The sequence below is a fragment of the Rhea pennata genome, chromosome 2 (assembly GCF_028389875.1).
Source record: "Rhea pennata isolate bPtePen1 chromosome 2, bPtePen1.pri, whole genome shotgun sequence".
Classification (NCBI taxonomy): domain Eukaryota; kingdom Metazoa; phylum Chordata; class Aves; order Rheiformes; family Rheidae; genus Rhea; species Rhea pennata.
Genome location: NC_084664.1, coordinates 23,865,929 through 23,884,732, shown reverse-complemented (window position 1 = coordinate 23,884,732; position 18,804 = coordinate 23,865,929). Strand labels below are relative to the sequence as shown.

General features: G+C 42.5%; 1 protein-coding gene across 1 annotated transcript in view; it reads right to left on the bottom strand.

The window, feature by feature from the left end:
• The window catches only part of NMT2 (N-myristoyltransferase 2), a 32,211-nt gene extending 18,409 nt beyond the window's left edge, over positions 1 to 13,802 (bottom strand). The window contains exons 1-2 of the mRNA XM_062569070.1: positions 13,686 to 13,802; positions 5,126 to 5,261 (exon numbers count right to left, since the gene is read on the bottom strand). Coding sequence (XP_062425054.1) covers positions 5,126 to 5,261; positions 13,686 to 13,795 — 246 coding nt within the window. The 5' untranslated portion in view covers positions 13,796 to 13,802. The remainder of the gene's footprint in view (positions 1 to 5,125; positions 5,262 to 13,685) is intronic.
• Between the last annotated feature and the right edge of the window lie 5,002 nt (positions 13,803 to 18,804).

Below are 18,804 nucleotides of genomic sequence, written 5' to 3'. Positions count from 1 at the left end.
ACAGCGATATGAACATGAGCCAGCAGTGTGCTCTTGAAGCAAAGAAGGCCAACTGTCTACTTGGCTGTGCCAGCAAGACTGTAGCCAGCAGATCTTCCCCTCTGCGTGGCACTCTTGAGATCACATCTCACAGTTCTGGGCTCTCCAGCACAAGACAGACATTGACATAGCGGAGTAAGTCCAGTGGATGACCATCAAGATGATTAGGGGGCTGAAGCACATATGTACAAGGAGAAACTGAGACAGCTGGCTTTGTGTTATGAGGAGACAGATAGGAAGTGGGAAAATCTTACTGATGTCTAAAACTACCTAATGGGAATATACAGAGAAGATGGACATAGACTCTTTTCAGAGGGGCACAATGGTAGGACAAGAAACAATGGACATAATGGTGGTCAAACACCAGAACAGGTTGCTCAGACACACTGTAGAACCTCCATCCTTGGACATATTTAAAATTTGACTAAACAACCTAATCCAGGCCTGAGTAATCTGATGTAGCTGGATCTGCTCTGAGCATAAGATTGGTCTAAAAACTTCCAGAGGCCCCTTCCAACGTAAGTTATTTTACAATTGTATGCTTGTGCAGGTCATTGGCGATTGCAATAATCATAGATCTTACAAGTTTCTTTTGTCCCAGTGTGGGAAATCTACATCCCTGCAACATGTAATTGGTAGAGGAGAAAGAGTACCATCACAGAAGAGAACTGTCAGCTGTACCCTTACAGAAGAACAGAACAAGAAATAGGCCATCACACAATGTGCATATATTTTCAGATGTGAGGCAAGACACATCCTAATTGTACTAGCCTCACCTTCATACAGGCAGACTCAAGAGGTCAAAATAGACACAGCCCAAACAGACTAGGATGCAGATGGGGCCTATTTGTAAGATGAAGAGATTTCTTTCTCAATAACATATGTTAAGTGAAGACAGAAAATGTAATCATAGTGTGAAAAATTACTAGTACACAATATACACATTGTGCATTTATGTGTATCTTGATGTGTACTTGATCCTCACGCTTTTTTTAAAAAAAGGTTTTGCTTACAAGATACATTATTTGCAGCTTTACTTACTAATAATAAAAATCCATTTCCCCCTCATTTCATACTTCTGCTCACTGACATTTCCTCCAACTGCTCGTTTTTTACTTGCACATACTGAGAGCAGCAAAGATACCACAAAGTACCCCACACTATATTCCAGCTATATTTCACACTGAAAAGCATAACGAAGAGAGGATTTCAGTGAATAAGATGACTTCTAAGGATTGTGATACAGATGCTCAGATCACATGAGCAGAGAACTAAAGTATCTGCTCTGCAACAATTCCCAGATGTAACTTTTTTTTGGTGATAAAGGAAAGGTTTTGAAGACTGTGATTCATGTAAAGGTGTTCTTTCCCAATAAAAATTCAAATGGTTAACAGATAAGTTATATATCATATAGATATTTACAAAGTTAATTCACTTAGAAGTGAGAGACTAGAACATTTAAAAGTTTTGCAAATTCAGTCCTCAAATTTCACAGCATTTGCTAACCTTTAGTTAGTTGAAGCCACATCTCCATAGCATGTTAAAGCTGAAATGCCTAATCATAGCCCAATTAGCAGCTAGCAGACCAGAGAGAGGCTGCAAATCTGTCCTGACATTTCATGGGGAGAGACGGAAACAGGAATTACATGAACTAACACATGCTCCTGTGTCTAAAGCCAGCCCTGGAAAAAACAGGGATCTTATACTGTAGACAATGTCTTCCATGAGTCTCCTGACACGTACGCATACGAACTTGCAAAAAACCCAGAAGGTCCTGCTTTCCACCTCAATAATCCCCCCACCCAAAAGAAGATTTCAAAACTGGAATCCTATCCTCCAAAGCTGTCACAGCTGGACCACCTGGTCTACTCAAGGATCACATATATCTTCCTAGTCAGTATACAACTGCTGAATACATTTACTGTAGTCAGACAGCAATTTGGCTTCAGCCAGTCAAATAAAGCGCACTGCAAAGGCATATTAGAAGTAGGGAGGTGGGCAGGCCACATCATAGGAACCGCACCCTGGTGGGCACTGACACAGGGATTTGGAAGGCAAAGCAGAAGACAACTGACGTTGAGTTCCCTTCTCTGTTCAAGGCTGAGGAAGGAAGCAGTAACACATCCCTTCTGAACAGGCACCCAGCATACCCAGAGGGATACTTCATCTCTGCATGCAGTACTGGGGAGGCTAGTACTTAGTAACTTTTTGGGGGCGGGCCGGGGGGAAGATACTGAAAAATCGATCAGGGTGCAAAGACGTACTATGAAGTTGTCTGTAAGTTAAAGAAAATGCTTTCTATTAAGAGACATAACGATCCCAGTCTGTTTACTATACTAAGGATAGGAGATTATCAGCCTGCTATCAAAGTACCTTCCTAGGCAAAAGACACCAAGCAGCACCACATTGCAGAAAAAGGCATAAGCAGCAACAAAAGCTGAACCCAGGCAAGTTTAAGTGACAACTGTTAATCAATGTTAATCCAATATACTTCAGGAAATGGTTGTAAAAAAAAAAGAAAAACAAAATACCCTAATAACTGCATTTAGTTACTCTACCTACCCTCTTGTCCACCCTTTCTCCATCCTCCCAACTCAAAAATTCATAACTGTATCCCAGATGATGCTTAGTCACTAAAAGTAACATTCACTTTAGTTTCATGACACAGGTATATTTCAAATGTATTCTATGTATCACTTTTTTAATTTCTTTTTTTTCCCATTTTTTTAATAGAGTCAACATTCAATGTAACATATAGGACTTTGACTGTAAGGAGGAATCCAAATTCTATAACAAAGTCCCATGAGATAGGCAGTGAAGTGTCCTAAAGGTCACCTTAAGCACACAGTGCAGATCCCTAACAAGCACTTATTCCTGTGGTTACACTCACATCAATGTTGAAAAAGTCCAATGCCACAAATGGAAGTGGGAGATGCCAAGGAGACTCAGTGTTCTGCTTTTCTGATCTTCTGACTGCTATACTTGTTTACATCCTCAGCCCACCACAACATCCATTTTTCAAAATCATCATCATCAAGTTCATAAGCTCCACTAAGTACTACCTTACATTCTTGCATATATTCTCTTAGATGCAAGGTATATAATATCCCTTTCTACTAAAAGATTTTGTAAAACTCCTTTCTCCCAAGAGCAAGCAAATGATAAAAGTCTTTTTTCTTTAATACATTTCAAGCATCACAAGGAATACGCAATTAAAATATCCCTTTAGTTGCAGAGAAAATAAATGTACTTTTCCACACTGACCCAGCTCCACATTCAAAGGCAGTTTTGAAAAATCCAAAACAGAATAGTTTTCTAAGACAGAAAAACTCATCTACTTGTCAATGTCTATTCTTGAGAACTCAGCTGAGAGCAAAGCAAACCAACACCGTCACATTTGGAACTGGAAAAAAAATGTATAAAAACAGTGAAATGGTTTAACTGCCTACAGCTTGAGAGAAAAACTTGTGATCTTCTCTTCTATGCCTATAAAACAGAAAGCTTTGTAACATTTCTAACAAACTGGCTAAACTTTTCACGCCAGTAAAATAATTATCATGAACATCCCTGTAAGTAAATAGCGTAGGACAAGGATAAACTTCCCCACTTGTAAGACACAGGTGGGACACAGTGTAGGCCAGAGGAAGGATGTAGAAGACTGCAAGGTCCTGAGGACTCAAATCACCTTATACATGAAGTCAGAAAATTGAAGCAGCTTCTTTCTCATGCAATTAGATATAACAAACAGAACAATAAATTTGGTCAGTAGAAAACAAAAGAACTCCCACCAGTGAAATATATCTTCATGGTAATATTAAAAACTGAGCTTACTCCAATTATAAATGAATTTGGGGTTACTTGGTTATTGCTTGCAAACAAAATTCATGTAGCAATTCATGCCACATGCTTTAGAGAAAAGCAATACCAAAGAGCATGGTGAGATTAAGAAGTATTTAAGATCTCTCTACATATTTTAGAGCTCCCTGCGGCCACATTTGCCCATTGAAAGCAATGGAGATAACACAAAAAAGATTTATATGGACAACACAAAACCTATCAGAGTGTTAACAAAGCAGCACAAAACTTCCTAAAATTACTTGATAGCCCATTGTACCTGACATCTCACAGGATTAATGGCACTACTGATAATAACAGAGAAAGTTTCTCTACATTAGTCTGAAAAAGCAAACATAACTATTTCAACACGCTCAATGTTCCACGAACTTTCTTACCATCATGTTATAAACTTCAGTTCTCAGGCTGAAATTTCTCTTGAGATAAAATCGGTATGTTAAAAGTCAAACCATATTGTTCACTATTTATTTAGAACAAGGCAGTCAAAAATACATAGGCAATGCTTTTCTATCACAAAGCCTACAAAGACTGCATGTCCCCTCATGTAATTTTGCATTCTTATTTACAGCAGAGGCCTTTCAGATGACAAAAATCTGTATCTCTGCGTTAGAGATGACTGCATTTTATGTTAGATGACATGCTCAAATTAGACTCCAGTTAGCAGGTGCACCTCAGATAAGATTTCCCTGCATACTGGTCTGTGGGTTTGGGTTTTTTATTGGTGAGGAAAATGCTAGAAGACAGCATCATATGTAGTATAACCATCAGCATAAATTTACTCATCCTTCCCTCCTACTGGTGGTGCTTTTTGTGAAATAGCGTTATGCTGTACAAGTATCTGAGAATGCACTAAGCTGCATTAGAATGTGGCTAAGCTAAAGGCAATTTATCAAACAATAAATATTTAAAAAACATTACCACTCCAGGTTAGGATTCTCTGCTATAAAGATTCCACTAGGCTAAATTCTAACTGATTGGGAAGGGGGGAGAGAAAGACAAGAAGACAAAACAACACCTCCTCTGCTTTTCTCGCAGTACACCACCTCAGTGATTACAATGACTCTCCAGCTAGCTTCATACAGGCTGCAAACACCAGGACTTACCATGCTTCTGTCTCTATTCAGAACAGTAATCTCAGCTACATCTGCTTAATTCAGACATGTGTTAAGGCAGTACTACCAACTCACTTTCACAAAAAGCAATGCAAATTAAAATAGAACAAGGCTCTCACTTTTGAAGGCTGCTGAATTTTAATCTCCTGGGAATCAGAAGCAGAATCTGATTTGGTGCCTCCAGAATTTGCTTTCTCCTTTTTTCTCTTCTGTTTCTTTTTCTTCTTCTTTGCTCCCAAATCCCCTCCAGGACTTCTGCCAGAAATTCAAAAAATACGCAATGAGAAAAAAAAAATAAAATCAATATCATCAAGCTTAAATTTCAAAATTTAAATATGGAAATTTTATAGCACTTTTATATACTAAAGCACTTACATACTAAAAATCTAACAAAAGTTTAAATATGAGGGAAAGGTTGGTGAAATGAAGGAAGGTGGGAAGAGGGAGTGTTTTGATGTAAACCTTCCTGAAGTAAGGTGTTTTCTAATTTGTTTTATACCCAGACTCCTGGGCAATAGGGCTTTTTGACACAATAGTGTCAAATCGTGACACAACACAAGAGTCAGCACTCTTCTCAAGTCTATTACTCTGCACAAATGTGAAAAGACCATTCCCGTATATATGGTAGCAGGTTCACCAGCCTAGAGAAGCGTTTTATTTAGCAAGCACCATTTTTGCAGAGAAATTGAGGCCAAAGACTTCAAGCAAGCAAGATATATATGGTAGGGGATGATTTCTCTTACACTTCTAAAAGTGATTGTTTATATTTTTGTGCGCAGAGACAAACAGAAACTCCGTATTTCCTTAATCACAGACCAGTTAACCTGCTCCACTATATTCACTTCTGAGAGCACCTTATTGGAAAGCCTTTATGGATTCAGAAGCACAATTTCCCCTGAGATTTGTGCATCCTTCTCAGAAAATTAATAATTATTAATGGCCCCATGTTTATTTCCCTTCATGCTCAGCCACCAGGGACACGTGAATTTGAGAATAATCCAATTAAAAACATTTTGTTTTCAGGGAATTTTGTCTCTAATGTAAAGAGGATAAAAGTCTTGCTCAAATCTCAGTAAGAAACAGCATGAAAGCTATCCAAAAATCAGTACTAATCAGTTCACTTTAGTGACAAAGACATAGAGCATATATTGCACTCATGATTCTGGCATATTTCGGCTATTCATAATGCAAGCCCTTTCTTCTATAAGGAGATGCAAATGAACCAAATAATCAAGATACAGAAACAACATTAGTTGAGAACTTGCAAAGCGTGGGAGGTATTGGCCACTCTCAGACAGAAGGCAAATAACAAGGCAGTGAGTCAGTTAACACCAAATGCTCTCTGAAAGGTTAATCCCCTGACAAAAATGTACATACATAATGGAGCTCAAGACTAACATTAGGGTTCAGGCCCTTGGTTTCTTTCAGTGGAGGGGAAAAAAAAAACAACACACACACACACAAAGTCAAAGCAACAAACACGAGAGAACAGAAAATCCCCTGATCAGATATGACACAGGCAAACCAAAGAAACAGAACTCAAACGAACATGAAGTTTTTAAGAACAGCACATATAAGGGCCATGTTTTTCCGCTGTGATATGCTAACTTGCAAGATCGTGATGCCCTGTCCTAACAGCTACGCCTTGTCTGAGCTGAAATCACCAGAGCTAAGAAAACATCCAAACATCCAACTTGAAGGCCCAAATCCTGCAATTAATCAAAAATGCAACTAGCTGAAGACTCATTTTTGTGGCATTATTGTTCTGTTAAAACTACCTTTAGTGAAGGACTGATCCTGAGAAGCCCTTAACGTTCACAGTTACATTAGATTAAGTTACGCTACAAGAAAAAAAAAAGAGATGGAGAGGTATAAATATGGGAGCTTTTCGGATCACAGCCAAGCAGTTACCCAAAAGATAACAGCGCAGCAGACCAAACAACCACCCAGGGGAGAAAGGAACATTTGAAATATTTACTTGAACGCTGCAAAAGCTGAAGACTGAGTTGCAGAAGTGAGTCAAAGTTTTCTGTTGTAGACTGAAGATACTGCCTAATCACCTAGAGACCCTGCTAAAAAATCCTTCTATCCTTTTCAGTTTAAGAGAAGCAATTTTAAATCTACTTGAAGGCCTGTATACCACGCCAACAGATTATATATAATCTAAAGGACAGGCCCAGAGGTTATAACCTCTGGTTATAATATGAAGCGGGGGGGGGGGGGGGGGGGGGGGGAGGAGGGAAGGAGGAGAGGGGAAAGTCCCCCTCCAACCTCTACCCTGAACAAGACAGCTCACTTTTTCTAGGACTTCCCCACCTCTGGCAAAACTGAAACAGAAGTACAACAGAAAGTTATTTCAGTTTCACTAAGATTCACTTAAAAAGGTATCGCTTTGCCTGCTCTGACCTGTCCATAAACTTGCCTTTTCCCCTAACATCTCACGTACCACAACAAAAAAACCCGATGCCGCTGTGTCCTTCACCTGACCCACAAGGGCTCTGCCGCTGGCCGCGTAACTCCGCTGCGCGCTAGCGCGACGGCTGCCGCGGCCCGCGCGGGCGCCGCACCTCCAGCCGGCTCCGCGCGCGGCGGGAGCGGCTCGCGGCCCGCTCCCCAGGCGCTGCGGCGCACACGGCCCTCCCCGGCGCTACCGCAGGGTCAACGTTTTGTTTAGTGTAGTGAAATAACGAAGGACTGCACCCAAAAAAGAAAAAGGGGGGGGGGGGGGAGTTTGGCAGCTATGGAGAAAAAGCAGCTTTGCCAAGCTTTACTAATGTTATCCCCAGTTAAACTGTACTTTTACCAGGATAATCTTAGTTTGTTCTTTGACCAGCTCAAGGTCTTTTTCATACAGAAAAGCTTATTTTTAGAAGGAAAAAAGGGAAGATGAAGCTAAATTGCTGAGAAAGATACCTGGCATTTAAAACCACTCATTTTTTAAAAAATCTACTTGAAGTTGGGGAGAGGAAATAAGTGTTTCGGTTTCTTATTCATGACTCCAGCTGTAAAATAAATAAAAACAGATTTAGCAACTGTAAAAGTGTATGGAATTTGCCTGAATAACTTTCCCTTCTTCTTTCTCCTATGTTTTCTAGACTATGTATCTTCCCAAACCTTGGTTTTGGTCTATGACCTTCACTTTTAGAACTTTCACATTGCCTATTACAAATAAATATTTGTATCTTTTGTCTGACAGGTTATCCAGAACAGTTCTTTATATGCCACCTGCTACTTAGGTCAACCTTTCATTACCGGTATAGTCCATGGACTATAGAGAGAGAATTTAGAGAGAGCTCAGTTTGTCCCCCAACTCTTCCGGCACGCCTGCAGCACAGAGACTCGGCATGTTGAATAACCAGGCCTGTCCGACACAAGTTAGAAACAGACATATTGGGCAAGTGAAGACAAAAGCAAAAAGCAAAACAAATCTCAATATTTTTCATCCTTCTCATACTCAGCCTTGAACAGAATAGAGATGCTTTAAAACTAGGAGCAAAAATGGCTGGGAAGGGAGGAACGTTCTTGCTCTGTGCGTAGCTATTACACCAGACGTGACAGTACAAAGAATATGCAACAGTAACAAAACTAATAGCAAAGACTCCAGTTAAAAGTCTTAAAAAAAAAAAAAAAAAAAAAAAACCATCTTGTGTGCATACTAAAAATCTGACTTGTTTGCCTGTTCAGATATACCTATATGACTCTAAAAATAAGTATCTCTTACTTTGTCTTCAAATTTAGGAGAAAACTACCTTTACCCTTTTACAAAAGATAATCTTCAAAGTACAAAATCTCTTTTCACTAACTACCCTGCTACAGGTGAAGTGATACAACTTTTGAGTGCAGATATATGAGAACAAAAAGCACATGTCAGAAGGCGATAAGGATATGCAATTCAGTTTGTGGCTATGTCTTGCTGTCAGGTCAGGAAACATATATTTTCATGCATGGGGTTAACACATCTGCCCCAGTTCTGCCTGGCACATGGGCCAGGCTTGGCTGCACTAACAAGAACAGCCAGCGATGGCCAGGGCGCGGAGCCGACTTCGCCAGTCTAGCAGAGCTGCACCTACGCTGGGGCACTTTGCTGACCGGAGCATAACCCTGCACACCAGAACATCCCCAGTGAGGACGTGGTCCACAGCACTTCTCACTGCATCCGCCCTGGTGATTTATCAGTGTGATGAATAAGAAAGACATGAGGCTAGCACCAAAGCAACCTGCAAACTAAGCCTCAGCAAAGGCAAAAGAAAAGTCAAGAGATCTTGCTCTGTGCCAAAGAAGATGCAGCTCTGCCACCAAAACAGGCTGTGGGCTTGCCTTTGCCAAAGTTATTCAGGCCCACATTTTTGCCTGCAAGTTACACATGTAAGCCCATGATCCCACCCACATACCTTTCCACTTATGTACACACATCTGGTGTTTTGCATAAATGTGAAAAAAAAGACTTCTGCTTCTCCCAGTGTGCATTTTTTTTAATCTGAAAAATTGGAATATCTGCTGCATTTGGGGAGGAGTGTGGCAAATGCTGAGAAACTTACTTTATGGTGCTTGGAACAAAATTATGAAAAGCTCAAATGCTCAAAGCAGCATGAGAAGCATTACAGTTATTCTACTCAGGTGGTCAAACTGTTTTGGCTCTCTTGTTTTTGATTTGAGATAATCTTTCCCAGGGAGTACTCTGCAGTGTTATTTTAATTGTCTTTTTTGGACACTAAAAGCTGCTTTAGCAGAAACAGCTTTTTGTAATACCAACATCTGCTTTAAATTACATGGGGTGGCAATTTTAAGTTAGAAATGTCTCAATTTTAAAACCAAACATGTATTTCAGATGTTTAAGCTGCCAAGTCCTAAACCTGTATGTTTTTTTCCCCCCTTCACCGTATCTTTTGTCCCTCTGTAAGAGAGGTCACAAACTACAGTTCTGTGCACCCACCTATACATCTTTTGGATCATAAAATCAGGTTTCATGTATGTGGGCAAGACTGCAACAAACTGCAAGTTACACTGCTTATACCAGGGCTGTCCTCGACTCATACAGAAAATGAAGGCTTAAGTGCAAAGGACTTTCCCACTCCTGTATTAGAGGACCACCATTTAGAGAGAATAAAAAAGTACTCTGACCTGAAAGTTTTATTGTTAAGTTGCTCAAATTTCACTGCTAAAACTACTATCAGCAATAACTGTCCTGGACTAAGGTTTAATTTTCATATATTTTAGTACTTGGAAATGCATGGTTTTGAGCATGAAAACCTACTAGTATACCTTAAACCCTGATGCAACAGATATTCCCCGAAGCTTAGCATGTTTTGTCTGCCCGCTCCTTTGAGCCCGTAAGGCTATACTCCAGGATTAAATCTTACCTGTCAAAACAGAACCACTCCTCCAGTGCCTAAAGAAAGTTATATTAAAAATAAAAGTAGTACCAATTATAAAGCTGCTATTGAATGATAATCAAAGGAGCATGCTAGTAAAACATTCAAAGTAAATAATTACTGAAGGTTTGGGGGGGGGGACTTCTTTTTTTTGTTTAAAGGTCATTATTTTCCCCTTATCTATTTACAAAATATTCTCTGTTCTAACTCTTCCTATCACACAGTATAGGGAGCTCTTCAGGATGAGCTGAAAGCCTTCACAAGACCAGGCGCAGCACGATGGATTCAGGTGCAATAAATACAATTTTTAGCTATATACACACTGAAAAAGCTATTTGGTAAACAGCACTTTATTATGAATCAGAACAAGTATAGCATAATGCATCTAGCAGGAACAAACTGCAGGGATGGAATAGGAGAATAGCAGTATGAGTCACACAACATACATAATCTTGCATTTAGAAACAGGACCAGATACATAGGACAAAGACATTTGCACAGTTGAGAGCTAGCAATTGTTACGTTCTGCTGCAGTTATTCAGCATTCAAGCACATCCAAAAAAAAAGTAAACTAAAAATCAAGTCACACGTATATATACACACACCATATCTATTTGTGGTCAGCCTTAAATAGGCACAATTTCAGATGTCAAGGAATAATTTCAAAGCAATTTCATTTATATTACAATCTTACTCTACTAAGACATACAGCACAGAGTCTACCTCTCTATTAGAAACTACAGGTTAAGATAGCATGAGATTAAATATTCATCAGCAGCAATGCAGACCACTCAGAATTTAACAAGTCATTGATACAGTCACAGTTTTAAGTTGTAGAACCGCTTATGAATTACTTAAGCATATAAGAATTAACCTGAAAATTTCAAAGCAAATTTTAAAGCCAGTGCAAAAATGAGTATGTTACAATAGGGAACATAGGTTCCTACTACCATGGGTTCATTTCCCAGACCTAGAATAGATCTTAAGATATTGTTGTTTTTGCTGTAATTTAAGATTTTTCTTTTCATTTGATGAAATTTGTTAATACTTCAGCCTGCAGATAAACAGTAACAAACAAGATTTTCAAAAATTATGAGATAACAAAACAGTAATTCAAAAATTAATACTAGACTTCATGCATCAGAAGCATGATAGGAAATTAATATCAAATATTTAGAGGCTTTTTTCTACTGCAATGACCTACCACTTATCTCATTATTCATCTTTGAATAAGTAATATGAGGTTTAAAGTGGCTTCTTTGAAATATTCTGAGATATTCAACAAAAATAAATTTTGGAGAGAGTGGTGTGGTGTGATGTGATGTGGCCCACAGCCACACCAACTGTCCCACAAAGCTTAGAGCCCTAACTTTGAGTACAACAGCAAGCTCCGACTCAGAACATGCAAAAGTGCAATTCTTTGTTCCACTGCTGCTGCTTATTCACTGCTTCTGCACTCACTGTCAAAGCAGCCTGAGAGCTTAGCCACAAGACCAGACAACTACAGCTCGATCATGAAAACAAAAAGAAGAAAGCAGAGCAGGAATAACAACGTCAGAATGACTTCTAGACAGCCATTACCAAGCTACCGAACAATCCGGCCAGGCGTGTCAGGTTGGCTCCTTCAAAAAGCAGTAAGCAACCATGCTCAGTTCTTAGTGCTACATCTTTTACCAATCTGGGAATTGAACAGTGGCATATTTATGCAAACAAACATAACAAAAGCCCCAAGATAATTAAACATTATCTTATCCCTTTTGTCAGCAACCTAGCCTTATTTTACAATATTTTTGACATAATTATTCTAGCATATGTGCCAAAAATGTGCTGTTAGAGTGGTAACCGAGGAAGTTTTTCCCTTTCCTGCCTTTTAAACAACTCAGCCCTTCTAAGTCTCTCAGATTTTTTCCTTGCCACATTGAAAATGCAGAGCTGCTTGTTGCCAAGCAAATTTGAGGGGCAGGAGACAACATGCAGCTTACAAATATTCTGCATCCTCAAACATCAATCACCTTCAGAAATGCTCTCAACCAAACAAATCAGAAATTCATGGGGAAGATATGTGTGTATGTTTTGCAAATTAACCTATTTCTATTTCAGGTTACTTCACTCCTAGTTGTGTCAATAAAGCATTTTCTCTTTACCAACGTATTTTCTAATCCCCCCCCCCCAAAAAAAAGTGAGTTTAAAGGAAGTCAATTTTTAAAATAGGTTCCCCTTGCTCCCCTCCCACTGAGGGCCCCAAACTGCAGAGGCAGCACCTTGCGCCCCTACGGGGCCATGGTTAACATGCTGCAATATCCATCAGGCTGCCCATCTTTTTTCTTTCTTTTTTTTTCCCCTTCCCAAGCACCTCGAGGGGGAAACAAAAAAGTCTGATCTGCAGCGTGGGAAGATTTAAGGTGCACAACGAGAGGAGAAGGGACTACAACAAAAACATCAATACTTGCCACAGTTACTGTCTTGATAAAAACACACGCTTCAACTCTCCACGACGTGGATTTATAGCTAATATTGCTTTCCGGACAATAGATGACGTTGAGCAGGAGGAGCACCCTAAGGGGCACCGGGGAGAGGGGCGCAGGCAACGCCTGGGAAGGCCTCCAGGCTGGGGAGAGCCCGCGCCGCGGGGGCCCTTCGCGTGAGGGGCACCGAGAGCGCACCGGCACGTTCCCACACCCCAGCACCGCGACTGACGCCGGGGAGCTCCGGCAGGGGCACAACAACGGAAGCAAAACAGAGAAAGCAAAAAAACAAACAAACAAACAAAAAAAAAAACAAAAAAAAAAACAACCCTCCCCCAGAAAAGGCGGTAAATCCCTAACACAGCGAGGCAGGGTTCACCCTCCTGCGCGGGCAGCGATCACAGCACCAGCCCTGCGCTCCGGGCGCCTCAGGGGCGGCCGCGGCGGGGGCAGCGCTGCGCCCCGGCCCGGCCCCCCGCACCCGGGGCCGGGAGCGCGGGCGGGAGCGCGGGCGGGCGACGGCGGCCACGAAGGGCAGCGCTGCGGGAGGGCGAGCGGGTGGCGGCGGAGCCCTCCGAGCCGCGAGGCGGGCGGCGGCACAGGCGCAGAGGCGGCGGGGAAGCGGCCGAGCCGCCATGGAGGCGGCCTGCCGCTGGCAGGAGCGCGCCGCGCCCGCCGCGGGGCCCTGCGCGCCGCGCCGCGCCCCGCACAATGGCCGCGGCGGCCCCGCGCCGCTGCCGAGCCCGCTCGGCCCCCGCCGCCGCCGCCGCCGCCGCCGCCGCGGGGGAGGCGGCGCGGCGCGGCCCCGCGCGGCCAGGCGAGCGCGCCAGGCGCCCCCCTACCCCTTGGCGTGCTCGGCCTCCTCCTCATTGTCGCCGTCGATGCCGCAGGTGTCCTGGTCATCCAGCTCCAGGCTCTGCTGGCTGGCCGCAGACTCGCTGTCCTCCGCCATCACGGGGGAAGGAGGGAGCGGGGGAGGGCGGGCGGCGGCGCGGCAGCCTATGAAAGGGAGCGGGCGCGCGGGCCGAGGCAGGCCCGAGGAGCTCCCTCTAGCTGCCGCCCGCCCGCCCGCGCTCGCCCGCCCGCCGCGCAGGAGCGAGAGGAGGCCGCTCCCGCCGCCCCGCGGGGGGCGAGGGGCCCGGCCGGCCCGGCCTCCCCGGGCGCCGAGGGCGGGCGGCGGCGCCGCCGGGAGCCTCCCCGCGGCCCGTTCCCCTCGGCCTCGGCAGCCCGGGCGGGACCGGCGGGGCTGCGTCCGGCAGCGTCCGAGCGCCTTTTGCCGGCTTAGTGTCTGCTGTTTTCGTGCCGTGTTTTGCCACCGAAGTTGCTGCCGGTAGATGCTGCCGATGCGCTCGTGGCCGTTCCTGCATGCGGCCCCTGCCGCCAGCTTTTGCAACGCCTGGTGTTTCCCAGAAGTGCAGTCTCCAGTGCTGTCTGTCACTTTTGAAGTCAGAGGACAGTGCTGGCCCCCAAACAAACAGGCAGGGATAATTCAGGCTGGAAGTTCAGAGGTTTCACGCTTCAGTAAGGTTTGTGACTACTGTAGGCGTTGCAGAGGCCAAAAATCTGACCGTTTTATCACTGTACCGCAGCACTTGCGAAAGTTTCTCCACACTGTCTGATGCCAGGTGCGATGGTGCAGGAGGTTCCTTATGATCCTACGTGTGCTTCTGAGAACTCAAAATTTTAAAAGTAGTTTTCTGTTATTTTTCTTTTACAAGCCCCCGCTAGAAAAAAAGTGGAGTTGGAAAGCTAACAATTCAAGACCGAGAAAGCAAGGAGAAAGAAAACCTTGCATTATTTAGTAAAACTGTGTGGTTTCCAGGTCATATCAAGACTGCTGGGTGAAATTCAGAATTTTTGAATGCTTGGTCTGGCGGTGTTGCGAAACGTGGCTTTAAAACGTAATACGCATCCATTGCGATTGCTGCGTATCCCTGCCACCCTCTTGAAAGATGTTTAATGGGAGGAAGATGCTGCTTCATTTTTGCCATTTATCAGGTCAGATTGTGTCACATTTTGCTCTACCAGATGTTGCAGATGTGATGTCAAATAACACTGGGCACCATCTCTGTTGCTCCCACTCCACTTGGTCCTCTAAAACGTGCGAGTTGCCCCAGGAACTTGTAATTCAAATACATAAGATTCTCAAAAAGTCAAGGACAAATCAGGTAATAGGGGAAGACCAAAGGCCCAGGTCATCCTGTGAGCTGCCTTTCGTCTATAAAGATCCTCCTAAACTGCCTCCCGACTTCCCTTGTTCTAAGCCTTGTCGTATAGTGAAGTGTAACAGAAAGTGCCACCCTCGTACTGTCAAATAATCATTTACCATTTGTTTCCTGCCACAGGTGGACTTGCGTGGGCCCCTCGTGCTTTGTTGTGAGAAGCCAGAGGGAAAGACAATGAGGTAAGCGAAGAGTATCAGCCGTTCTGACGAAACTCTCAGCAGCAGAAAGTGGCTTTTCGCTACCTGATTTTTGCCCCCAGTTTTCTCTGGCAATTCCTCCTCTTCCTGGTAACTTTCTTCTCCTCCCCTGCATTTTCCCAACTGTGTCCTGGGCAGGGTGCACTCTTTTACCTCTTTGCTGGGTTGCTAGAATAAACATAATGATAAGGGTGCTCTCATGTTCTCCTACACCTTGCATCTGAATTTTGAAATCACTGTATGATTTAAAACCCCAAAATAATGAGGTGGGGAAGAACTATGATTACCTGGAAACAAGTGTAATATGTCTTAATTTTTTTTCTTAACATGAACTTTACCATGCGCACAAAATCTGCACTGATGGGATTCTAACATGTGGCTATGGCTTTGTGTAGAATGACTTGAGGACGGGGGCAATGAAAGAGTTAGCAATTAAGTCAGAAGAGCAATTAAATTAGAGCAATTAAGTCAGAAGAGAAGCCAAGCAAATTTCTCTGCCATGAATATTTCCAACTACATGAAGGAAACTTTTATTTTAAAATTATCTGAATACGTAATGAATATGGTTTTAGCAAATGTGTGATCTGTCATGATAAATTCTGATGCATCTCCTTTCATGACTGTATTCAAATTTTCCGTGCTTCAAATTTTCTGTATTCAATTTCTGGCTGTAGTCTATGTTGAACTTCTGACAGGGTATTTTTTATCTAGCTGTGGTGAGTGAGAAATTCAAGAGTACTAAATCAACAAGACGAGAAAATACTCAGCAAGCATATTCCAAACAAAATAACTATGACATAGCACATCTGTCTTTAAAAATAGGTAAAACTCAATTCAGTTCTTGAATAGGGCTATATTGTTAAGGTGATGTTTATCTCCCATAAGTGAGCAAAGGGAGAGAGAAAAAAATAGCCAGATAAGTGACCTCAACTATTGAAAAACTGATGGAGTGTGTAATTAACACTTGGCCGAGTATGACCTCACAGCGTGAAGCCGTCACTATAGTTCAGAGGAGAACTGTGCTTACTACGCTACCACAGTTTGAAGTAACCTTTAGAAGTGAAACTTTCAACTTCAGTCAGTTGTCCTGTGTGTGAGGGAAAGAAAATCTCAGAACAAAGGTGCAATTTCAAATACCTTTAAATAACAAAAAACAGTTGTGGTGAACGGCTGCCCCGTAGCGTGGAGAGGAGTTGAACCGGTGATTAGTAATAGTTTTAATTTGTATTTTTTTCTAATAATGTGTAGGAGAAAGTGAGGAACAGTATGTCAATGACTAAAGAGCTATACTGAGTCATTCTTTTAAAGAAACTGGTTTTAGCCATCTTCCGTTATTTTTCCACAGTTTTCATCAATGCACTGAGGAGAATGGAGTATGGGAAGCCTGGGAGTGACAGAAAAAATTGTAAGGGATATTGGAGATGATTAGGAAGCCTGTATTCTGACTCTTCCTGCAGTACAGAGGGACAATAAGGGAGGCACCGTGAATTTCTCCATTGCTTCCCCATGTTGTCCTCATCAGAAGGCCTGCCTGGAAGTGTGGTCAAGAAGAGCATATCTGCCGAACTGTGCAGTTTGAGCCTTCACAGCATCCCTGAAGGGCTACTCTAACAGCCCTACTTAGAGCAATTACAGCTTATTTCCTAAGAGGCGCAACTGGGAATATACTCCAGATTTGACTGTTACAAGGCCAAATAACAGCACTCAATTGGCTTTTGAGTTTCATCAACCTGTGACTTTGGCTTGTACCACGAACAGAGAAGTTGATTAGAAGGCAAAGGTATGCTCCTCTCCTGCACTGAGGATTTCTCTAATGTCCTTCCTCTGTTTCCTACTGGACAGATCTCTAGAAGGTATAAATTCATTCCATAAACCTCAGACGCTCTTCACTAATTGCACTATCTGATAGATTTTGGCTATCATACGTATTCACGTCTTCCCCAAATACAGCAGCAAGGTGTCAAAGATGTACCCACCAAATTGAGGACCCCACATGCCCAGCCATGCTGAGGTAACTGGGTGTGTTGTTAGTACACCATTAGCGCAGCAAGCAGCATGGGTGGTACTCCGTGTGTCCACACAGGCTGCCTGTCAGTAGCCTGCAGGCATCTCTACTTGCAGGGGCTCTGTTACGGCAGGCGGGTGCATTTGGGAGCTCCCAAGGCCGCTCTGTACAAGTGATGCAGACATAACCCATATGCTTGTTCCAGAGTAAGCAGATCACCACAAGCTATCAGCAGTATTTCATTTTAAACTTAAAAAGTAAAGAGCCTGTTTGTTAGGGTGTGAATCACTATTTTTTTAACTGATAAAAAGCTCTCTTCCTAAATGCATCAGAAAGATAAAAGCCTTTTATTTTTATGAAGATTAAAAAAGAAGCACAGTCATTTTATAAGAAAGCTAAAAAATGAATATACGAAGAATAGAATTCTTAATCAGCAGATACACTTCACTTAATACTGAACAGCATACAATAAAATCGGTTAAATAATTCCAGCATTTGATGGATTAATGCTGGTTGGTTATTTTCAGTGGAGTCCTTAGAGTTTTAGTGCTGAGCCTAAGTTTGCTTCTAAATGTAGCCAGAATATCTAGTTGCTTATAGCAACAAATTGCTGGGAAAGGAGGAGAGAAAGGTCAATAAAAAGACTACAGACATGGTTCTGCCTATCTGCTCACACCACTGTCAGCCACTGAGTAGCAGACTCCGATACACTGGTATAGGAGACCCTCTGCACTGCCACCAATCCCAGCTTTTTGGATTTTTCCCTATCCTAGCTCTCTTTCCATGTTCTATTTCCTCCACTTTCTATGACGTATTCAGTCATGCCCTTCTCTTGGATACAGAATTAACCTTTGCCTACAGTTCTGAGAGGCTTTGAGCCATCTTGGATGTGAGCATGTGAATATAGGCTCAAAGCCACAAATGGACTTTTGTGTTGCAATGTTTAACTTTTTTTCTAGTTGACTCACGTAGTGAAATCCAGAAGTTAAAATGGGGCCTTACAAGTACTCAAAATGCAGTGACCAGCACATTACAAATACTCAAAAATCAGTGACCAAAGTAAGTTTGAAAGAAATCTAGGTTACCAAGTGAGGAGCCATCTAAACTAGCTGAGAAACACTGGGGATAGGGATGGCTTAACTCCTTTGACTCTACATTTTTTTTTCAGATTTTGCCTATTGGCAGGCAGCATGTCTAGTGTGTGGTTTATGATGGATCTTAGACGTTTAAATAGTGTAAGGTATACACACTAGATCCCAAATCAGTTCTGTGGATATCTTCTTTACCTACTTAAAATTTTTTCAACATCCCCTTAAAAATATGAACATGAGAACTATAGGTAGCATCCCGGTATTGGTGTCACTAATGTCCATGGAAAGAAAAATTGTATCTGTCCTCAGTATTCTGTTGTTCTTAAAGCAAGCACTAGATGTTTTTATTGTAGTTATGACACTGGAAACTCACGCTCAGCAGTCTCACACACCAAGCTGCTGACAAAAATGTGAGAGACAGGTGGTTGTTCCAAGAAGCATCC